General features: G+C 45.2%; 1 protein-coding gene across 2 annotated transcripts; it reads right to left on the bottom strand.

Moving 5' to 3' along the window:
• Window positions 1-1,512: 1,512 nt before the first annotated feature.
• On the bottom strand, window positions 1,513-24,208 carry LOC139662587 (TSC22 domain family protein 1). 2 transcript variants are annotated; one of them, XM_071541288.1, is made up of 3 exons: window positions 22,035-24,208; window positions 3,501-3,552; window positions 1,513-2,284 (listed from the first exon to the last, which is right to left on the bottom strand). In XM_071541288.1, the coding sequence occupies exons 1-3, from the start codon at window positions 24,206-24,208 to the stop codon at window positions 2,015-2,017; spliced, it is 2,496 nt and encodes an 831-aa protein (XP_071397389.1). In that variant the 3' UTR covers window positions 1,513-2,014. The 2 variants fall into 2 exon arrangements, with proteins under 2 accessions (XP_071397389.1, XP_071397390.1); XM_071541289.1 differs by lacking the exon at window positions 22,035-24,208 and adding an exon at window positions 4,022-4,297.
• Between the last annotated feature and the right edge of the window lie 799 nt (window positions 24,209-25,007).

Here is a 25,007-nt window from a genome sequence, read left to right as displayed (position 1 = left end):
ACCTTGTTACAATGAGATAAATCCTAGTTAGTAGTATCAGACTGATGCAAGTTGTGTGATAGGGTCTTTTGAGGGGGAACATAACAAAAATGTATGCTTTTCTGAAAAATATTAACTGATATTTGTATATATTGGTGGTTGCCTGATGATCACTGACTGGAATTCATAGTTTAGCCATCTATTTTTACAACTACATCACTGGATAAATCTAATGGGAAAACTATCCAGATCTAGTTCATAACCTAATTCATAAAGTTGTAAAGCATATTGAAAGAGGACAGTCCAGCTGATGTTTTTTTTTTTTTTTTTTTCATTTTTATTTGAGGTGCAACTGTTTAGTGCAATTGTAACGTCACATTTGTGATGGGCTGAGGAACATGCACAAAACATTTACATACTTCTACCAGGCATCTTGCCTTGACCAAGTATCTTATAATTGTGTTCAGCTCCAGTCGCCCCATCAGCAACTCAAACACTTGGTTGTACAAAAAAAAAAACGAAACAAAAAAAAGAAAGAAAAGAAAATCACCATCGTCAATAAGAACAACTACACACGTCCCCAAACGGCAAAAACAGTTCAGATCATTTGAGCGAGTGAGTAAGCGACGGCGGAGGAAATCCACGTACAGTACGAGGCCGTGTGTCACTGCAGGAGAGACAGCATTTTAGTGGCGAGGTAACAATCCTCTTCTGTTCCCACCCTGAGTACTGACATCACAGGTAGTTCAAAACCTGGCAGAACCATAGATATATATACACATGGAGGAAAAACATTTAAAAAAAGGCTTTATATATGTATCTATGGTTAGAAACCAGGCACTTGGCAGAGTTTAATTGGAAATTTTAAATCTGTACAAAGTTCACAACCTAAAAACAGTCATGTCCTATTTATTCGCCTTTATGTTATTTATCTTACAGACTACTAGGACGTTAATTACATCGACGACAACAGAATATAAACAAACAAAACAAAATTGCAATCCTAAATCTATCCCGGCCCTCCCTAAAAAACATTGATTCCCTGCATAAATGTTTAGTGCTCCATCAATACTTGCGGGGGATAAAAGAAGGAGAGAGTGTGTCGGGGTGGGGGAAGCGACGAGAAGAAGAGTTCCCAAAGTGAGCAATGAGGCGCAGCTAATGTATGTTTCATAAATTCCTCCCCCACTCCTCCCTAAAATATCAGACTATTATCATCTTAAGATCCCTAATGGACAGCTGCGAGAATAGAAACCCAAAAAAAGTGAGTTGAACTAATCGCTTCTCTGCCTCCCATTCCAGATGGGTCATGTCTTTTTTTATTTATTTATGTTTTTATGTCCTTAATGGTCCTTCTACTGTCACTATGTACGTATTTCTGACAGGCGTCGCTGACAAAAGTGCTTGTTCTCAGTTTGAACCTCAGAGCTAAGAAAAGGAAAAAACAAAAACAGAAATAAAATTAGAAGACAGAAGAATAAAAACTGCACACTTTCCAAAAGTCACTGCGGGGGGGGGGGGGGGGGGGGGGGGGGGGGGGCGGGATTCGACGACACCGACAGAGGCATGCAGCGTGCGCTCGGTGTGCCCTGATTGGTCGGGCACCGGATTAGCTCCTCCCTCTCCGTCGCCCTCGACGGCTCGGGGACAGACGGTCAGTTCCGGCCACCTGCGCCCTTCCCTCATCACCATGACGACCACCACCATCACCACGATTGTCTGAAGCAGGTAGAAGTTGACGAGAAAGCAGACACACACACACACCGGTGCAACTCCAACAAGTCTTTGAACGTCATTTAAATAAAAAGTGCAAAAAAAAGTCTCTTTTTTTTGTTTTCCTCGGTTTGTTTGTAGCGTGCGCTCCTCCAGACGGTGGCATAGTTGGTGTCTTGATGCTAGAGTCAGTTCACAGTATGGAAACACTCCTTCCTCCTCCTCTTCTTCTTCCTCCCGTCTTCCCTGTCTCTTTTCCCCGTCGGCATTATCGACGCCTCGGGGGGATTTTTCCGGCGTAAGCTTCCGCCCCTTTCCTGCGCTATGCGGAGGTGCCGGAGTTCTGTGCGGAGGGGAGGACCAGCGCCGTCCCGGCCGAGCCCAGCGCCGGGGGCTGGGTGCCGCCGGTCGGGGAGCCGCCGGTCTGGACCTGGGCCTGGAACTGGGCCATCTGCTCGGGGCTGGCCAGGTTCTTCAGCAGGTTGTTCTCCTGCTCCAGCTGGGAGTTGCGCTCGATCAGCTCCTTGATCTGCTCCTTCAGCACCTCCACCTCCTCACGCACGGCGTACATCAAGTGGCTCTTCACCAGGTCCTGAGAACGGCCAGAGGAAGGGAGGGAGGAGAGAGAGAGAGAGAGAGAGATATGGTCAGTTGAATAATTCATCAAATTCCTCCTTTCACAGTATCAACATGATGATGGATGGCTGGCCCTAATCTCTTACTGTAGTTGTGCCAAGATCTACAATTCACTGTAGGAGCTGATTTTTGCTCTGCAGGGCTCGAAACTCAATACTGACTTAGAAAAATTAGCATGAGGATAAAATGTGTGACAGCACAGGGCAAGTGCTAAATTTGCAATGTAAACGACTTCAAAGTCTGGCACAACGCACGCCAGTTTTGTCACAGTGGACGACTGGAGGAAACAGAGCAATGCAGACACATCAATCAAATCTTTCCAACAAAACGCCCCAAACAACATATTTTTTTCTGACAGAACGGTTTTGCAGTGCATTCTCACGGTGATGCCTAAGCAGTCTGTTGTGCCAGCCTGCTGAAGGGATTTGCGTGTAATAATCTGTGCATCCCCTCCTCTGTGGACCCGCCCCTCCCCCGGCGCACAGCGAGGGAACAAAATGTTCCTGCACCGGGTGGGAGGAGCCAATCACCGGCAGAGTTATTTATACCGAGCCGAAGGGAGGCTGCCGCTTGCCTAGCAACACGGGAGATTGAGAGGGAGAGAGAGAGCATAGCGTGTGAACCTTAGCCTGGCCCACATCAACTTGCCAACAAGCCGGAGGTCATCGGTCCTAATAGTGACAGATCCGACCAGGACACTCCTGCTAGCTGCTGTTCTCATGTAAAACTTGCATTCCAGCACATAGTCTGCATACGATCCGGTGTCTTTTTAAGCACCTCCAATTTAAATTCCAATAAAGCCCGAGAAAACGCACCAAGAAAGCTTTTCATTCATTCATTCATTCACTGCCCAGTTGATGCACCGGGCTCAAAGCTATTGTCTGTTGTCACTAATCTGGGAATCCCTATTGTCATTACAATTAAGACAAAACGTAGAAGTATCATTACAGTCACAACAATACCAACAGAGGATAGAAAACGACAAATTCTCAGAGCGAGGTGGAATTTATTTTTTTCTATAAACGGAGGTCCACATCAGTGTTTGGGTTACATAACGTTGGAGGCAGCGCATACATCAGACATCAGACACATCACACATCATACGGGCCTACTTACAAACACTGTTAAGAGTAAGGACTACATGTTGCGATAATGAAAACACAGACACTTACCATTGCTTGTTCAATCTTGTTGTCAATGGCCACCACACTCGCACCCGAAGAGCTGAAAGACAGAAAAAAATCTATTTGAATTCCTGCAACACAAACATGTACAATATATGAAGTAGTCCAGACTCAAAATCCGAATACTATGGCCGACTTGAGCGTGTGTTGGTTTAAAATGTATTTCCAATAGTGTCATATTGATTTTTTAATCTCCACTCTGAGCTATTAAATCTGTTTTTATGGCAGACGTGACTGCCATTGGCGGGCTTAAGTTAATGTGCGAAATGAAATATGTGGATATTACCATGCATTTCATGAGATAAAGAGTAGCCTATTATCAGTAACATATTATGATTAGTATTAGCCACTACACAAACCAAATGGAGATTAAGATATCAAGCTTTGACTGATGGCGGTGAATGAATGAGCCAGCATTTCTCATTCAACCAGAGGACGTTTTATCACACGTCGCAACATAAGGATCCAGTATAAATCAGCAGAAAACATGCCCATAATGATTATATTACCTATTGTCAACCCTGACTGATGCACTCTCTTTCCCAAGCACAGAGGACAGAAACGATATAGAAAAATTCCTCAGTTGACAAACGCTAAGGTCCATCGCCACTGTGTAACATTGGGAATTCATGCTATTCCGTCCATGAAAACCCTCCCCCGAAAAAGGCAAATCCTCAAATGTAAAAAATATCCAGCGGTATAAAAGTAGAAAAATAGAGCATTATTCGGGGCAGGCTGTGAATCTGTTCTCCGGGCGATGCAGAGCTCGCAGCCGGGACAGCCTGCTAGCGCCGCAGCGGAGCACAAAGACTGAAGCGCCCGGTCTGGAGATCCGCAGACCGCGTCTCGCTCTCTGTATAATGCATGCAAGAAAACAGCGCGGCGGTGCAGCCGATTGGCGGAGAACTAACTCATTTGCATAATGTATGCGAGAAATCGGCGCGCCCGCGTGCCGGATTGGCGGAGAAGCAACTGATTTAATAATCCATGCGCCATCTCTCCTACCTGGTGCTCGTCCTCTATAAAAGCCAACCCGACTCACACAGCGCATCAGGAAATTGTGATAAACCTGACAGGACAGACAGCTTTGACTGTGAACGCGCAAAACAGCTGGTTTATAGGGGGAAACTTGCTTTTGGCTATATTTACCATACCAGTGGCTCACTACTAGACCAGACACGGGACAAAAACATCTCAAAATGCGATGCCATTTGTTGTCTTGTCAGGGTAAATGTTCCTGTTTGTCCGCTTAGTGTTGGTTGTATCAAAGCTTTAGTAAATAAATATGCAATACAGTTCTGCAGTATGTTGGGAAAACTTTGGTCGGCGACCACAAGCTGCTATCATGTGAAACAATGCTTCCACCTATCGGCTGTAACACTTAAGAGGCCACACACAACACAATGTGCAAACCGTGACCTTTAAAATGATTGCTTAACATAGAAATTATGCGGTTTACTGTACAAAAACAGTCTCGATGAAATTCGAGCATATGCAACCAAACGCAACTCTGTGACAAATTCGGGCAAAAGATGACTGGGGCAATCCAGCACTTAGGTGTCAGTTGTGAAATAACAAGATGACCAAGTGATGTTTTTGAAAAATAAACATTAACACTGAAAGTTTACAGAGTTTGTGTGCAGGAGGAAACTGGTAGATGACAGAAACACGGTGCTGTGTGGAAGCTAAGCTCCTTTGTCCTCTTTAGTGCCCAGTTCATCAGTTTGACAGACTGAGATGGGAACACTCTGTTCTCTGCACGCTGCATAGAGCAACACAGACAACTCCTCTTTTCTAAATGACTGACAATGGTTTACAATGAATAATTTAATTAAATGGAAACAGCCTTATGAATAAATAAATAACTTTTCTGATATTTTTGAACCCTTTATAATTTTGGCAATTTGTCATCTAAATTGAGTCATCTCTCTCATAAAGAGATCAAAGTGAGTATAAAATGACTGTCATCACTATGCTTTTTGATTTTCTATCAGTTTGCCTTCAAAATAAATTGGGACAATCCTTTTTGGTCCAGTTCTGTGCCTTTCATATTTTAGGACAACCAAAATGAAAATGTCATTATTACAACCAATCAGTCTATGGCTTTACACAAACACATGACACTTGAGTTTGAGCTTGAGTTTGTTATACAGTATAATAGTGTAATAGCATTGCATTGTGGAGCTGAATGCCTTTACCACATGTAAAGGCATTCAGCTCCACAATGCAATGCTATTACAATGGGGAGTTGCGTCCAAGAAAAGACAGAAAGAGGGATTCCATTCTGACAAGGTAATTGTCCAAAAAGTGGAAATATCTGATGTCTTGTGGTACCTTTGGCTTACCATACCAGGCTTTTATATGGCTAATGCAGTACAGACATGGCCGAAGTAAAGAAGAACTTACATTTTCCCAAACAACTGAAACCACGACTGATATTGGTTTTGTCTTAGGACTACTAAATACATGATTGGTGTACTTACTTCAAGGATGCTTAAAATACATAAATGCAGATTTTCTTTTCATTTAAGGTTACTTATGATTATGTAAATCACTTTCAAGTAGCTGAAATCAGCCGTTAAGTGTCTTTTTAAACACTAATGACATCTAACAGGCATATTTCATACCCATTACTGATTAATCTTAACACATCTGTGGGTTTTAATGGTGTGAAGGTTTAGATGTAGAGGTGTGACTTTATGTTATATGAATAAATAGCACACAAAGAGAGGGACTGCAGTATGGCAAGTAAAGACAGTCAAAAAGAGGGAAGAGAAGACCGGCACCACTGTGCCTAGTCCAGTTTTTCATTGTCATGTAGAAAAAAATAAACTTTCTTGTGTTTTCTGACCACAAATACCCATTTACTTTTTATCTGTATGAGGTAACTGACCTGTGAGTGCTACTCATTCATGTCTTTGATTGAATTAGACTGGACGAGGGGCACATGCAAGAGCCTAATGACTGCAGGTTTAAGTACCAATGTCATGCTCTTTGACCTCACGTCAAGAACTCCTCTCAGGACACCTGTCCTGCTCTAAGCACCTTAGTGGTGTTATATCTGTCTTTGGCTGGAACATTCAGAGAACAATACTGGTTTCACCATGAGGAGTGTGTGTGTCAACATGGGAATGGAGATAAGCAACCCGTCTGTGAAGAGTTAGGATTTCCTCAAAGACAAAAATCCCTATCCTTCTTGTTTCTTAGTAAGTTATTTCCTCAAGCTCCCTGATGGACTTTGGCTGGGAGGTCAAAGGAAGTTGCGAGGGATGGAGTGATTGCAGACAACTTGAACACAGACCTTGTGGTGAATTATCCATTTCTTCCAAACAAAGGAATAGTGTCACAAGGGTCATATGGTAGAAACCCTATTCATATGTGCTTGGGAAAAATAAAGGTTGGAGTCAAATACTGAAATACTTTGGTGGGAAGGTAAAAATAGGGCTTTGGGTACAGTTGACATATAAAGGTAGGACAGATGGGTTGTTGTAGGTTGTACACTTCATGTAACGAATGTAGGACAGGCTGTATATATTCTGGTTTATTGGGTTTGGGAAACTGAAGTCTATGGGTGGCCTGATTATTAAAGGCAGGGAAGAAAATGGGGGTCGATTTGACTGATTTAGGAACTGGAAATACGATGCTTATCTACAGCACTTGATATTGGAGGGAAGAATGAAATTGAAACAGGCAAGATAACTGCACTTGGTCTCGATCCAGTCAGGACCACATGTTATAGTAAAGGAACATCAGCCAACCACACTTTCATACTGGCACACACAGTCAAGCGCAACAACATGCACGCAAGCGAGAACATCATGTCCTCAAACATGCGCATAGCCCTTGAGGGCAGCAGAGTGGGAGTAACTCAGTTTGAACATGCTGAGGTGGTGTGCCGAGATACTTTGCCGCAGGTAGAGGTGAGTGCCAATTTCATGCACTGCGGAATTATGTTATTACCAAGTTTGATTTGAAAACCGCAGGTGTTTAATCGAAAAACGTCTTCACCACTGACAGCCCTACTTCCGTTTTTGACGCTCTCCAATGGATAAAACAACAATTAACCTTCAGTTCTAGTGAACACCACCACCGACGAAGACAAGCAGCGGACAGAGATGCAACACCATAACAACATTAACACTGCTTAGCTAGTTTCCACTCCGGGTTTAACCCTCTGGCTGCTGCAGCGGACCTGACCCCGCTCCGCCACCCTGGATCCCCCGACAGCATGACAACACTACAGCCATCGTTACCTCTTCAGATGCTTCTCCAGCTCCCAGAAGAGCAGCTTTAGGGCCATCTTGTCCCTGCCCAGCGCTCCTCCTGCCCCGGCCAGCCCCTTCTCTCTCATTGACGCTCTTCGGCCAAACACACACTCCGACCGAGCAAGGCCCACCCCCCCTCTCCCTGCCTAACACCCAAAACAAACAACACCACCACTGCACCCCCTCCGTCCTCCTCCCCGCCGTCTGACCTGCGCCCTTTGGCCCTGACCCTCCGCTCCCCTCAGCTTCACATAGGGGAGCCTGGCCAACAATGGGGACCTGGACGGAGCTGTGTGAGATGGGGATGGGAGTGGGAGTGTGTGTGCGTACAACGGGAGCGCGCGCTGGTGTGTACGTCCTTACGATCGCCCCCTTACTAAGCCTCCCCCCCCGTGCCCCAAACACATATAGATTCTCAGACGATTGGGTGCGTGGAGAGGAGAGATAGGAGGGTGGGCGGTGATGTCACTGCATAACGAGTCACGAGACACCTCCCCCCCTGTTGTTATGTAAACTGTCAGCAGAGATGAGGTTGATCCGTCCAATGGGATGAGCCGCTTTCGACCACACACCCCGTTAGCGCGCACACGGCTGGCTACAAGCCACTCCCTTTGGTCTTCAACCTCTCCCTATTTAAGAAGTCTTTCCTCCTCCTTTCCTGCAATACTGTCTGTATTGTTGATGGGGGGGCAGGTGTAGTATGTTGGCCTAAAGCTCCTCTTCTCTGGTTTTGGTGGAGCACAAAGGGTTTAATTGGCCCTCCTCCTATCCACCGCCCCAATAAAAGATAATGAACACCCGCCCCTTGCATCCCATCTACTTCAGGTTTTCTCACGCTGGAGAGATTCTGCCCCTCCTCCATTTATCTCAAGGAGAATGTGTATGTTTTACGAGTTGTTCTGCCTGTAGCTATCCTGTCACTTCTCATCAGTGGGTGCACATTTAACACACACACAGAGCGTGGGTCTCCACTGGAACACGGCTCACATGTACCTCCATGCTAGCAAACAAGGCTCCCACACAGGCATGCGCGCCGCCGCACACACAGTCCACATCACAATCTGAACAAAGACGATCGAAACAAGACGGCCGACTGGCTGACAGATCAGACAAAGAGCTGAGGAGACCTCGACACACTCAAAACACGTACACCGTAACTCAGCAGTGAAAAGAGCAGCATCAATTACTGAGTGGAGGAACTGTAGAGAACAAAGGGGAGAGGCAACCTGGTCGAAGATGGCGCGCGGTTGTGGAGGGGACCACAAAATGGCGGCGAGGGGCGCAGAGTCGGTTTGTAGTTCAGATTCAGCTCACCACACAAAGTCTAAATTGATGTGACTCTCATGCAGTGAAATGACCGACCTCATTAGGCGAAGGTCAAGTCTTTTCTTCCCTCCACTGTATCTGATACAGGAAACCGTAGAGGTTCAGAGACAGGAAGAGCAAATACAAACACAACTGAAGTTGGAAGGAAAGGGAAATGTGGGAAACTGGTCAATTGGTGACCATGACCACTTACGATGAACCTAAGACTTGACTGATCTTCGCATAGTACATGCAGATTCGAGACAAGTCTGTATAACCACTCCTAGACCAAGAAGCCCAAAACTGATCTGTGAGAAGCATTCACTATGCCGGAGACAGGTTTACTTTCAGACCATCCCTGATGCTGCAATAGTTTCTGCTCAGCCAATAGCGAGAGACCTTGAAGCCATGACATCACAGACTGTCCAAAGTGGGATGCTTTCATTCATTATGAATCCACTTGTCCAAAGCTGCTCCGTGTGTGTGTGTCTGACCCAGATATTACCTAACCATTATGTTAAACGTATACTATGGCTGTTAGATATTCACAGATTAGAGCACACCCAAACATGGGAAAACACCAAGTGAACGAGGAACATGGAATGGCATCAGGAAGTCAAATGGGGATAACCTGACAGTAACGACCCAAGACGAGAAAGTGTTTGAAGTCACTGCAACGCAACGTTCAAAAGTTCCTCACTGGCCAAGCTACCTTGTACTGACGTTAACAAATAGCTATCAGACTCCAGTAGTTGGGTAATGAGCTCTAATCCTTGGCAAATCGTGGATAAAACAATTAAGAGGCACAGCCCATTATAACTCTCCCTTAAGCCTTTAACAACACACCACTCCATATGACATACACACGCTGCACTAACTTCACCCATCGCAGCAAAATCCAGGCTTTCCACACCATCAGTCAATCAGTTAGTGCGTCTCACAGCACTGTGTCAGCAATTAGAACCATTTTTATTCATTCCGGTGAGTTCACCTTCCATTTTCTGACTCCACATGAGTTTGAGCAGATCTGAACACAAAAGAAAATGGCGTTCCTGGCCATCCTTGCCACACCCTACACGCTGTCGAGAGCTTACGTAAGGGTGATGTGCGGTCACAGTGTGCAGCCGTGCAGCCCGTGCTGACGATGTGGATGTGGAGTAGAATGAACAGATGGATACGGCGCCTGGGTTTCCCACCAAGTTTAAAAATAAACAAAAGACTTTAATCCCAAAATGAAAAATCCACTGATCCATTTGAAGAAAGTGACACCTATTCTTACATAATGACTGATTTAACACTAAATCAAATTCTGGTTTTGAAAACCTAAGTCCTTGGTTGATAAAATTATAAAATTTGTACTCATTGGACTCTCCTGTATTTTACTGTATTAACAGTGAACCTCAGGTAATGATTTTTTCCAAAATGTTTTGGAGTAGAGCCCCTCAATCAGAAACAGAATTAGGAGAGCTAAGGCGAGGAGGTTTAAATTAACACAAGAAACCTATGCCATATCTAACCCTAACCCATAAAGTACAATATATTTTCATTAATATAAATCCCTTTTGAAGTCTCTCAACCAATTATTAATTATATAAAAAAAACTCCACAAAACCCTGAAGGGGGGAGAGATGCTCTAAAAGAAAGAGACATGCAGGAACAAGGAGAGGAAGAGATATCTAACCGCTAACTGCTGGGTGTTGTAGAAAAGTGAAAGATCAATACAGCGCTAATAGCAAGCTTCAATGCCTTCTAGCCAAGTTGCTGTTAAGTTATGGCCTCCACCTCCCTCCTCCCCTTTTCATCTCCTGTCTCCTCACCTCAACCCTTCCTCCAACCATGCTCTCTCACAAAAGTGCCCAGCTGAGTGTAAGTAACGCTTCCGCCTCACTTCATTGTGTGGTTTGATGGAGGGCGTAGCCGCTCAATTAGGGAGCCATCACTCGGGCTGCAGTGTGTGGTCCTGCAAAGGACCCCACTCAGCCAATACTGTAGCTGCAAAAATGAAAAAACAGTAATCTCTCGGTCCGGAGCAATGTCCACTCTTTATTTACCACTTTGCAATTCTTCCAGCAGTGTTGTGCTTCCCTCTTGCCATTTTTAGACCAAGTACTACCTCCTTCCACCTATCAACTGTTGGAAGTGAATATAAACAAGACAAGCCAAATGGTTTCTAGAGAGGAGATGGAAACTGTGTTCACCAGTAGATTCAGAAGCTATTAACACGACTGGATGCCATTAGCCGACAGCGAGACAAAATGGGGGATAGTTATATAAGTGTGGAGGGTGAACGCACGCTCACACACAATGCAAAGACGGGACCAGCGCCAAGGGGACCAAAAAACCAGGGCCGAGCTGTGATTCAGAAACCGTACTGACTGTCCTGGTAGGGGACGCTGGAACGGGAGCAAAGGATACAGTGGATTAGGTCGCGGACTTGGTCGGACACTCAAATGATGTTTCCCTGCTCATCTCTCTTTCCATCTCTCCTCTCGCATCCCTCTTTCTTTCTCCCTGTGACATCAGTGTGTATACTGCGCCGTGATTCGCCCACTTCATTCTGCATCACTTGCCCTCAAGCAGTTGGAGACGTGAGCTTGTGTGTGTGTGTCTGTGCCGAGTTTGTGCATCCCGGTACGGTGTGTGCCAGCGTGCGTTTGTGTGTTTTTCTGTCAGCGAGTGTGTGTGAGGCTATGCAGACTGGCGGAATCCGGTTTCACAGGCCTGTAACACTGGCATTTCTGCAGCGGAGAGCTCTTCAGAGGGATTTTGTTTTCCCCCTAAGGAGGAAATGTACTCCAAATTTGAAAAATAAAAACATAAAAAGGAGCGCTGGAAGGAAATATTAGGAGGAAGTTGTGTGAAAATAATTGAAAACAATTACATCATTGCACATGCAATCCTTTTTCCATTTACAAGGTATCATGACTACTTTTTTGGAGCATATGCCAGTAAAATGGTAGCACTGCAGATGAGAAACGACGGCCAGTTCTACATCCGCTGTTCAAGAGGATCGCAGAGTGAACCGAGACCACTATCCAAAACAAACATCTAATTTGTTTGCAATTGAGGATAAGCCCCTTTATCTTTACGCAAACACACAGACAAAAAAGAGACGGAACGCCCAAAAACTCAACCAGCTCTCACGGCACCACAGGGCTTCAGGGCAGCGGTTCTTTGGAGCGTAAGTGAATCAGTCTCTGCCGCGCACGCAACGGCTTACATAACCAGCCTCAGTGCCATATGGGCCATGAGAGAGAGAGAGAGAGAGAGAGAGATAGGGAGAGAAGAGAGAGAGAGCAGTATGGAGAAGAAGTCCAAACTGGTCTTGTTCCATTGATAAATGAGCTGTGAATTTTCAACACCTCAAACCTTCCCCCATAAAGGTTTAGACCTATGCTTCAAGGTTTCACATCAAAGAGAAATAACAGGGGCATTTACAGCTTCTTCATATAGTGTGGTAGGTGACAGCTGATGTATATGGAAATTGAGTCCAAGGAACCCACAATCGTGCATGTGTGTGTACACCAACACACACAGGGAGGGATTGGGGAGACAGTGCACTGGGGTTTTGAATTGGCACAAATACCAGAGATTAAAAGGATTACACAAAAATCTGGCTAAGGCCTGTCAAAATCAATGCAGACCCCCCTCTAGCAACTGTCTAGATACCCCCCCACCCCAAACTGGCAAAGGGTTGTTTCTGTATTTGTGGTTTTATATGTATGCACAGGCACGCATGTACATGCACACACACACTTACACACGCAAGCCATTTCCTGCTCTATGTGGCAAATTGTTCACGCTTCAAATTTGGATCCTACCCTATGCCTACTCTAATCCATTCATTACAATGAATAATATTATATAATATTACGCAACTTTACTATCACACTAGCAACATAACAGGCGTCACAGGTAGTTACGTTACCGATACCGCAGTCACATGGACCTGCACATACTGTTTTTGTCTGAAGATTTGACAAGCTGTGGTCCAGCCTGTTTGAGGGGTCGTCTTCAATGTAAACTGAGCTGGAAAACCAACTGACTATCTGGCTAACTACATTAGGGAGAGACCAGGGAGGTCATCCCCAAAAAGCAGCTCTGCTCCTTGGGTCGGCGGTTGAGAAACATTACCCTAGGCGCTCCGCAATGTACCGGCTTCATGGGGAGCTTTGAATGTGTTGAAACAGTAGTAAGGGTCAAGGCTCTGACATACAGCGATGGGAATTATATATTTTTTTACGGAGAAGTATACTCTTTACCGAGAAGTCTGTTCTTTACTGGGAAGTCTCACATGTTCAGGGAATAAATGTTTGCTCTAGTGTGTAGTGGGGTGGTCACGTTACTGTCTATGAGTTTGAGTCTTTTTTCCCCCATCTGCCTGCGTGTCCGCTCAGCAGTCATCCAAAATAAGACTGAAGAAGCTGGAATGAAGAGACAGACCTATGGGGATCAATAAAGTACAGATTTGGAATTTCACCCTTACATTAACAATTCTTTCCTTTGTAGAACTTGCAGAGGATCCATCAGTCTTTTCACATATCTCTTATTAGAATGCCTTCTTTCCCAAGGATCATTGGGAAAGCACGGTCCGCTGGAAACTTTGACAATTTCCATTTAAAGCACTGTTGATGTGTCACTCCTACAGAAGCATGGTTGGCAGTTTACACCAGTCACCACCAGGCCTCCACAGAACTAATTTAACAAGGCAGGGTTAACAAAAACCAAGAAACGCTCCCCCGTCTTTCATGTTAAGACATTAGGAGCATCACTCAAAAAAATAAAAAGTAGAAATTCAAGTACCAAAACTGTCAATACAAAAATAGTATTGTAACTAACATCACATGATTCCAGGGGGTTGATTTTTTTCCACGTGCCCTGACTTGCTTTGGAATTAGCACAATGATTCACTCAAATTCATAAAGCACAAAATAATGGTAGCAAAACACAATTATACCATTATGATTATTAAGATGTTTGAAGTGGCAGTTTAAGGGGAAGCTATTTGACAGTGGAGTCAATGAGTGTTTTCCTGCTTACTACCCATGAATTATGTTAATCAAACAAAATGAGTGTGACTTAAGCATATAGTGATGTGTTTCAACTCAGTCAGTGACAGGTTACACTTGCTGTACTGTGTACATAAAACTAGGAATACTGTATCATTAGGCGGTAAAGCGTGCTTTTGTCAGCTGCTTTTGGCACTATGGGTTCTATTACGGCGTCTGAAATATCAACATATTCCTTTCCCTGTTGTTAGCTGTTTTGTGGGGACATAAAGGATGAGCGTGAGAAAAGTCAGCGGGGAAAAGCGATGGAAAAGAGAGATGAGAGAAAGAAAGGGAATCACAGTACAGGTTTAAGAAAGGGAGAGCGAGCGAGGCACAACCAGTTGAAACCAGAGCTCTTGCCTCTCCTCCTCCTCCTCGCTCGTATATTTTCCCCTCACTGTAAAGCCTAAAGCTACAGGCAGAACTACTCATTTAAAAGCTTCACCTCCCACCATTGCAGGACACACACACACACACACACGTGCACATACCCCAAAGCACAAAGATGGGCCGAGACAGACATACACACGCTCCCATGTGCTGAGAAACACACACAGACCCACTCATACACACCACTAAGCACCATGATGGGTGAAGCCATAAACACGCTCCCGCTGAGAAAGACAGACACACACACACACACACACACACACACACACACACACCCTCTCCGGCCCGTGACTGTCTTCAAGAATCTGCGTCTCTGCGCGGGGGCACAAGGCGAGCAAACGTGACACCCATCTCCTCGGCTCTGCCCCACCCCACCCCACCCGCCCATCCACCCATCCGCCCACCCTAAAACTGAATCTGTCAGGGCCTGATGTTCTGATCTGACTGCATCAGATCTTCACATGTTACAGAAGCACTTTCAGAGAGACAGGAGCAAAGCCTGACAACATTGCCCCTCCGTCGTCATCTTAACTAGAATTCCAGAACTAGAAATTATTCTGTAGTACAAACATATGCACACACGATGCACAAATAAATACTAAATAAACCCCCATGCCACATGAGAAATGTGTGCTTAAATACATAAAAATAACAGTGTGCCAAAAATGCTCTGAAACAAACTCATTGGGGATACAAGGATGCATTTCCTTGAGTTTTTAATGAGATATTTGGTTTGGTTGTGGAGTTAAAACTAATTAACAAAAATAATATGTGATTTGGAATGAGGCCAGTAAGCCTCATAATACAGGTAAAATGAATATGGTGGGAATTGGGGAACCATTAGCTGGGCTTGTGGCTTGAATTTATCCAAATAATAGGAGTTGCTGTACATTTGCTTGCATTACCTTTTTGAATTGGCACAAAGGTCCAGAGTGCATGAAACCTTAATATTATGTGATTCATTTATTAGTCATTCAGTCAAATTGCTACAAACTCATACAGTACAATACTTGGCAGGTATAGTGGGAAGAGTGAATCAATCCATAGATTAAAAATAAGCACACCCACTGTATTACAAACGCTCCCAAAGGATATATTTAATGATGTTTCGACCCCTGGGGCCTGTTTTTAAAGAGAACTAGATCTGAAACTACTCATCTGTGGATGATTCATCCATGGCGTGCACAGAAGCTAAGGTGCAGGGAAGCCATTTCCACTGCGCTGGAAGGCACGTTTTAGGTCAGTGCTTCTCAAAGCGCGGTAAGGTTATGTAAAGAACTGTGTGGACCAGGCAGTGAGTGTTAATGAGCCAAGGCTGCCACCTGGTGGGGGAATGGCAGTACAACAACATCACAGTATTGAGTTGGTGGCTAATGATTTGCGTGTCATCTCTCATCAAATGACAAATTACTAAACTACCCTGGGGTCTAATTTGCTGTTCATGACACACACAAGATGCCTCCCAAGAAACTGGAAGCACCAGAAAATTCAACGTTACACAAAGCTGCCGTCCTACTCCCAATTAAAAGATCAACCAACCAAGAATAACAATGCCCTATATGAGAAACGTCTGTCTATGTGCTTATGCCTATTTGTAGTTTAATTATTGCAAACACAGATGCTGTGCTGAGGCAGCCTGTTCAACAAATATATTGACACTGACCTATCATATACTGGACACATGACGAGCCAATTGAGAGCAGTCCTCCCATAGACGGGACATTAGAGGTAACGGGTTCCAATATAAACAAGTCTGTTCCTGGCCTTAGTTTAACAGCCTGGGGGCTGGAATGCTGAGCGTTGTACTGCTGTGAGAGAAAAAACACCAGCAGATGTTGCTGCAGAGACATCTTCATACACCAACTGCATATCCTTAAGAAACATATTGGGCATTGGATCCCAATGTCAGCGGATTTTGATTCTTGAAAATAAATAAATAAATAAATAAATAAAGAGATAACAAAACAAAAACTGTTAAATACTGTCTTAGGTTTTTTGTTGTTTATGATTTAGTGCTCAATTTTAAATGTTTGTACTGTAAATGGAGGGAGAATAGTGGATTAGCTTTCTTTCACTGTTCTAACTTTGAGTAAATTAAATAATAGTTGAACTAAACTATTCTTCCTTTTGCTGGGGACCGTCTAGAACCTCTCCAAGTGACCCTGGGGGTCCCCGGACCACAGTGTGGGAACAACTGCATTGGAAAATATTTCTACTTTCCATGCAGGTTTCCTTTGACAATAAACAAGAAAGGGCACGAGAACATTTCAAGGGAATGGACAACTCTTATAGAAGTGAGCCTTTTCCTAGTAGTAGACCGAAGTCCAAACAACAACTTCTATCTTGGCAGTAGCTCCAAGCGCTGGTCCATATTTGGGCTTGGCTGTCAGAGGGCTCCCACAACACCGCACCAGCTCAGTTTTAGATGACAGGCAGGTTAAAAACAGGTGTGTCATTGTCAACAAAACATAAATCATGTGTCAAGGCGGGTGTAACTGCAGTGCTTGACTGGCAGTTTATCATCGCTAAAACAGACAGAACAGGATCAACAGAGACCAAAAACACCCCCAGATAAATCAGAAAGTTTTCACATATTGACATGGAACACAAAGTCACAAGGGGTTTAAAAGAGGCAAATCTTTTAAAGGCAACCAATATCTGATCTCACTGGCTCAGCTCAAATCTGCCAGTCAGAAGTCAGCTTTCAAAAATAGCTGGAGAGCTTGAGAATGACGAAGATGAGGGCAAAGCTAAACATGGAAGCTGCAGAAAGAGAAACAAGCTCGCTAAACTGTGAGGCACATAAAGTAACATGAAACGACAAGCCAACTGAGAAACCAAACTGACATGTTATTCCTATAACCTTAAGACTGTTGAGTCAAGATTTGTTAACATGACCAACTCTTTCTTACAGCTAGAACCCAAAGAAAAAAAACAGCTCCAACCTGTGACCTGATCGTGAGAAAACATAGAGCCTCCACTGATGATAAATTGAAGACTGATGTTGTGGACTCATAGGATGATTGTTTAAGCTTTTAAATCCAAATTAGCTTTATTCCATCAGAAAATGTGCCCACAATCCCTATAAAATCACCCCAGTGGCTGTAAAAGTCAATCTTCCATCCACTGCCATTACAGCATGGCTAGAATACGTCTCTTGACAACATCATCAAAAATGTCTTGCCACGCACTTAAATGGAGACTTGACTGTGTGTGTTCATGTTCAAAAACCCTGACTGAACTGTCAAAGATCATGTGAATAACTTTTTTTATTTTTAGGGTTAATTATCCCTTGAAGGAAGCAAAAAAAAGCAATGTTTAACAGACTAGATGCAGTGATTGTAAGTTGTTTTGACATTTGAATGCCTGTCCTTTTGATTAAATTGGCTGAAATTCAGTTGCCAGGATGAACACATAACTGTATAGAGTACAGCATCACGTTTACATACAATTTAACCAAACGAATCTACAGTGCATGAAGCTAGACTTCCATTTACCAACATATTGTTCTCATACAAAAGAAGCACGTGAGCCATAAAGTCAAAACACTATCAGAATGAAATATAAGGATAACTGAATTTAGGGATTTTATTACACCTATAAAAAACTCAAACTATATCAAACTAACTCGAACCATAAGATCCACATAAAAAACACTGTTTTTGCCAGATTTCAAAGACCTGGAGGCTTTTTTGTGTTATAGAGGCTACAGAGTCTTGTGGTTGTTGCAAATGTGGACCTTTAAAGGTCCTGCGTTGTGTCCCAGGCCTGGAAAAGCTCATGATTGTTCAATTATGGGTTTTAACTTATATTACCTCAGCTGCAGTTGAATGCATTTTTACTCAGGTTAAAATGGTACTAAAATGTCCAAAAGACTTTAAAAAGTTCCTTTAGAAAATACTCTTAATATAAAGCTGCGAAAAAATGTTTTGGCAAATCCCAGGCTTGTCTTCCTAACTTTAAATGCTGACCTTTAACATGACGTTATATGGATAAATGGCTTTATTCCTGACACTGTACAAGGCATTCCTTATACCTTTGAAATATGGTGTTTCTGTGAAACACTTGTTTCGTCTGACTGACTGACATTTTCTAGTTATTAGAAAATGTCAGATGAAAAAAACAAGAACCCGGAACTTCTGGGTGCCCAACTTCAAACCTATTTACACCCACATCCTTTCTTCATACAGGCACAACACCTGGGCAGATTTCATCATTTCTTATGATGAAATCTTTTTGGATCTAGCAAAGAAAATTATTTATTTAGCCATAGTAAACTATTCCAAGATGATGCTTTGACCCTCATGGGTTAACATGGGTATTCAACTGCACGAACATACAGCTTGAACATGCAGAGAGAAAAGCTACATTTGGCCTCTAGGTTTATACTCCATAAGCTGTTTGTCTCGAGTTAGAGATGTTACATAACTACATAGCATCGTATAGCATAGCATCAAATGCCCTGGTGCCTCATGACAACAACCCGACCCCCCCCAGAGGCATAAACAATGAAAACATTGCTGTGTAACTAATATTAGCATTTTTAATGGGGACTGTTTTCTGTAGCGTACGATTTTTGAAAAACAAAAGTTAAGGCAACAAACAATGATAGATTAATTCTCTGAATCTAGAGAGCTTCGCTGCAACAGCGAAGGAACAGAATATGATAAACTTGTGTGTGAATTATGCGGCACAGACAAGAGATGTAACGTATACTAAAAGTGTGTGTGTGAAAGTTGCGAGTGTTTTCCTTCTAGTGCGAACCAATGCTGGCAGTTACTCAAAAGCCAAACTATACTGGTATCAACCTGCAGGCTGAAATTCCACCCAGGGAGGCAGGGGGACCTGATGACAACACTGATTAATATCACTATCCTTAGACAACTTTCACTGACATCAGCCTCACTGACAGAGATGGAAATAGACGGAAGAAGAAGTTTGTTTACAACACGGCCCACAACTTCCCATGCAGCCTCTGTATCATACTATGCAATGCTATGCTACTGCCCGTCCTGGCAGCTACAACATATTCCTTTTGGTAGACTCTTTTAAAAAAAGTGCCATAGATACAGTACTGTTTCATGAGTCAAAGCCCTAAAACTGACAGTATCATTGCCATGTGTTTTACCACTGAGCCACAAAAGACAATTTCTGTAAACATTGAAGATATGCCACTCTTCGCCAAAACACACTTCTCATTTGGACTCGGTCAGTATGATTGACTGTCGAGAGACTATTAAGGGCACAAACACAAAGTCAGAGAGCGAGACATAATATTGGCATGTAAGCAATGTTCCCTCTGGTCAGAATGAAAACCTGCAGACTCTTCTATGGCACAGGACTGGACACCATTGGCTGAGAGAGAACATTGCATGTAAGCAATAGGCAAGGATAGGAGGATTTTGAGAGAAGAGAGAAGAAGAGTCTAGTGTCTAAAAGCAAAGGCTAGAGGAGAACACTTTGGACAGCTGACATGATGCACTAAGGCCTGTGTGTGGTTTCTTCTTTTGAGAGCGACAGAGAGCCAGAAGGAGACAGTGACAATGGGAGAGAAAGATAAACAGAGAAAGAAGAGAGACAGACAGAGAAAGATAGAGAGAGAGCCAGAGAGAGGGGAGACAGATCGCAGCATGACATGACCGTGACTGTAAACAAAGCAGACACACACTGAGACTGTCTGCTACTGCTGCAGGACAGCGGACGATTCATGGAGAAACAGGCCGACAAACGGACATACGGAAACACAAACACACACTCACAGAGGAAGGCATGCAGAGGGCAGGCAAACACACACACACACACACACACAGAGCCATGATGGGGGTTTTGTCAACTGGGTGTCACAGTGGGGGGTTTCATAAAAGATGTGCCACAAAGCGTTGACAAAAGCGCCCACTCAGAATACAGTTCTGCTCTGTCTGCAGCTGAATAGGACTAAGAATAAGCCAGTAGTTATCACACCCTCTGTCCTCAAGTACACACACACAAATGCACTTTAACCCGAGTAGACGGAAATATATATTTTATACAGCAGGTAGTTTCAGCCAAACACTGTCCTGCCATGCTGACAGTTTAGTTAAAGGTGCAGTTATCTATGCCTTTTGAAAACTGGAACTGGTTGCTTTGTTAAGTCTTGTGGTAACCATGGAATTAGTTTGCAATCTTTCCCTTTTTCGCCTGTTTTTTATGTATAGTGAACCGTTTTTCAGACGGTGCACATGCATTGGTTAACTGTTGAATAAAAGCAAAAATACCCAAGAGGGTGTTTTGTACTGTGATTGTGGGTTCTTGGGTGAGGCCGATAGTCCTCTTGCCTCGTACCTAGAACTCCCCCCTCTACACCCTGCAGGTATTATTGCTGTGCTAACATGAATCTGCTGCCTAACCAGAACACCAGACAGTAGACTGCGACCATGACAGTGCATCTCTCTTTCAACACAGCTCTTGTTTCCTAATCAAACCCCATCTCTACAGCGCTGACACTCAGAGCCAAACATTTCCACTGCATCTTCAAATGGGATACAGGAGGGTTTTGGCGATCCAGGGCAGCGACTATATTTAGACAACACCTTCCGCTCCTAGAAACTACCTGCAACTGCGACGATCACTTCTCAGAGGAAGAGAATTAAATGGCAAAGCTAACTGTGACGTAGCATTTAATAAGCGATTAAGCGTACAGTAAAACACATGAATAAAGCATGGCGCAGATCCCTCAGGGTGGTACAACTAAACAGATCCAGTGTCTAATAAAAGACTACATCAAGGGGAGGGGGACGGAGGGAAAGAGAGACACAAAGACTGAAAGAGAAAAGAGAGAGAGAGAGAGAGAGAGAGAGAGAGAGAGAGAGAGAGAGAGAGAGAGAGAGAGAGAGAGAGAGAGAGAGAGAGCGAGAGAGAGAGAAAGAGGAAATGATGTGGACTAACCGACCATATAGAAACCTGAGCTAATGGAGATGGATGTGTGATGGTAGGGGGTCAAGCAGAGCAGTGCATCATGGTCTTGCACCCCCCTCCCCCAGCGCCCTCAGTGACTCAGCATTTCCAACACCTCTATCGCAGCCACTGACACTTAGTACAATATCAAGGTCCAGTGACTACTTGTTTTTTTACCCACTGTCTTAGTTTCCACTCTGAAGGCTGACAAAGTGACTGAATGAAACTCCAGACAGACAACCAGTTGCCAGATTACATTATAACTACGGCAACACAATTATGCCCGTGATAAAACAGATTATTTTGCTAGATACTGTGATCACAGTTGTTTGGTAGTGTCAATGCAAGGAGTACATTTCTTTTACTGCACTCATCTTATGCTCTACATGAAGTTTTTCAATATTACTGCTATGACAATATTCTATGGTTTCTTGTGATGGAAAATAAAATAACAATATAAGATTATAAATACTTAATTCTGCAGCCCTAACTACAATGTCCTCTAAATCCTCATTTCCACACATCTGATGTTTACATTAATATGCGTGGCTATGCCATCACAGGTTGTCCATCCTCACCTGTCGTCCTCTCCTTCAGCAGGGTGGGTCCTGAGGCCTGCAGCAGCAGCCATCAAGGCACTGGCCTCGGCTGCCATCCCCATGTGGGCCAGAGATCCTGCAGTGCTGCCAGCCTCTGCGGCCCCCTCTCCACCTACTGCTGCCCCCAGCCTGGGCAGACCCAGCAGGCCCTGGTGCTGGAACAGGAGTCTCTGTGCGTTCTCCAGCTGGGTGTTTTTTAGGGAGCTCACACCTCCAGGGACATGGGTGGCTCCAGAGGTCTGTGTGAAGGACGCGCCTGGGGTCAGGAGAGGCTGGAGGTCAGCTCGTAGCGCAGTCAGAGGCACGTATGGGGTCCCCTGGGTGGGCGCTACTGGGGCACGGGCGGCTGAGGGGAGCTGTGCTTGGGCCTGGGGATTTTGTGGGAGCAGCTGCTGCTGCTGTTGTTGTTGTTGGGGCTGAGCAGGGAGGGGCTGGGGCTGAATTGAAGCAAAGACTGCCTGAGCAGGAGGGGCGGCATGACCTTGAAGGGGCAGCTGTTGAGTGATGGTGACTGGTGGCTGTGCCCCAGGGCCCACCGTCATGGAGAGTCCCGTGGCAACGTGAGGCAGCGGGGGCTGAACCTGGGTCTGGAAGGGAGCAGTGGGCTGGATAAAGTCCGGCTGCCGGACACTTCCCTGGGCCACGACCCCCACAGGGAGCTGGGGTGTGGGGTAACCTACCTGGGGCTGGGCCTGTTGGGGATCCACAGCATAGGGCAACTGCTGGGGCATCACAGAGGTAGGCTGACTCACACTGCCCTGTGCCATCACTTGTGGGGTTGCTGTGGGGTGAGTGACAGGGGCCATGGGCTTCTGAAGCATGTGACCCCCACCACCAACCTCCTGGGGTGGCACATGTGTCAGGGGGGCCTGTCCCTGTGGTGGGCTCTGCATGGCTTGTGGGCTGGTGAAGTCTTGGCTTGGCTGTTGATAGGGCTGCAGTGTGTGAGGTGGTTGCACAGCAGGTAGGCCTGGACTGGCCACAGCAACACCCCCGTTCCCTGCCTCAGTCTCTGCAGCTGCCTCAGCACCCTTGAGCGTCTCAGATGTAGTTGCGTGAGGAAGCTCCTTTTCATAGTACTCCGTACACGTCCACCTTCCTTTGCGGAACGGCTCAGAGTTAGTGTCCAGTTTGACCACTCTGAAACGAGAGCCACTAGCCGCCACCGTTTGGGTGTGCTGGGATTGAGTGTTGGGGGTGGCAGGCGGGCCCGTTCCTACTCCAAAGGAAGCCCCTTGCCCACTCACACCACTGCTGTCGAAACCTGTGGACCCAGAGGGGGGCATTGCTGGAGCACTGACAGCAGACATATTGGTAATGTTCACACTGCCTGGTAGGTGCGTGTCAGTGGCTGTACCACCAACAACAGTAGCTAATGGTTGGGTTGCCCCACCTGCAGGTTTAGTGTTATCCAATACAGGTGTCCTGCGGGCCTGACCAGGCCCAGGTCCAGTTTTGGAAACTAGAGCTGGGCTGGAGCTAGATAAGGGAGCAGCAGGGAGACTCCCCGCTGTAGCTGGCATCGGCGGTTCAGCTCCTCCCATATTATCGGAGTGGTGACCATGGTGATGGGCCTGGCTATGTTGCTGAGGATAATGATGATGATGCATGGTCCCATTTACCATAGAAGCCTGCTGCTGAGACCCCTGAGGGATGGAGTGAAGATGCAGCGGCTCATTGGGCGACACAAGGCCAGGCGTGTCAACCCCATGGAGGCTGTTCAGTGTCTCGTCAGAGGAGCTCCTCTCTGGCACGCCTGTGTCTGTAGCCCTGGACACAGACACATCCAGCATGTCAGAGGAGGAGAGGTCTTCTGTGTGCGACTCATCCATGTCATCATAGCTCTCGGTGTCGTCCGCTAAGCTGTTGTTGGCGCTCACATTAATCTGAGCAGAGGTGACGCTAGTTATTTGGAAGCCGCTCTTCTTTTTCACCTGAGCTCCCATCACCTGGGACTGTGCCTGGTGATGGAGTCCAGGAGAAGAAGATCCAGGCTGGGTCGGGTTATCCTCACTGGTGCTGACATTACTGCCACCGGCTGCGGAGGATGCAGACGCACCGCTGCTGCCCCTCCTGTGATGGAAAGCTGTCGAGTGCGACGTTTTCCTGCTCCCAGTCCCAGGTGGATCTCCAGAAAAGTCCTGGTGATGCATCGTTATAGTCGAGCAGTCACAGGCCAAGAAGTGGCTGTCGGCTACTGAGCTACCTACTAGCTAACACAGACGCTAGCTAGCTGGGTCAGTTGCAGTACCGCGATACTAACAAGCCATAAGTGAGAAGTCAGATGATTTATGTCCTTTAAAATCAAGCCAAGCGTCGCAACCTATAGTTGGTTAGAAACGCTAGCTTGTTGGTGATGTCTGACCTCTGCGACAGGTATTCCTGTAGCTCCGTAAGATAAAAGCTGCTGTCTTCAGTGAAGCAAATAAAATAAACAAAGAATACGAGTAAGCGAAATTAAGCTAGCTATCCGTTAGCTTAAAGCTATGTTAGGTCGCTGGTAGCGTTTGGCCGGGCTCTTCCAGGACTTGGTGTACCTCTTCACTAACTCCTATTATTTTTCAGATCTTACGGTCACAATTAAGTACACAGATATGTCTAACACTGAATAATTTAGGTATAGTCAGGTGCGCCTCAAAGTGAGTGTGAAAGCCTCCTAGCTGGCCGGTGTGTGTCGCAGGAAATCATCCATCGCATCCATTCTGTTTCCAGACGTCGAGTCTTTTTTCCCCAGATCTGACGGTTCAAACGTTACCTTGGCAAAGAATAAACTCTGTCCGCAGTCAATACACAACGTTGTCTAAATAATATCCGTCTTTGTAGTGATAAAAAGTGGTTTCTAAGTCCATCTCGGTGTATCTTATCGAGCCAGTGTTTGCTGTATCATTGCCGGTGACAGTGGAACGGCTAGTCAGCAGCCAGCAGCTAGCGGGCTGTCAGTCAGAGAGGGGA

The sequence above is a fragment of the Centroberyx affinis genome, unplaced genomic scaffold, assembly GCF_046629955.1.
Source record: "Centroberyx affinis isolate AG114_WGS23_722 - 3 ecotype Tasmania unplaced genomic scaffold, CSIRO-AGI_Caff_v1 ptg003849l_1, whole genome shotgun sequence".
NCBI lineage: Eukaryota > Metazoa > Chordata > Actinopteri > Beryciformes > Berycidae > Centroberyx > Centroberyx affinis.
This window is presented reverse-complemented; position numbering and strand designations above follow the sequence as displayed.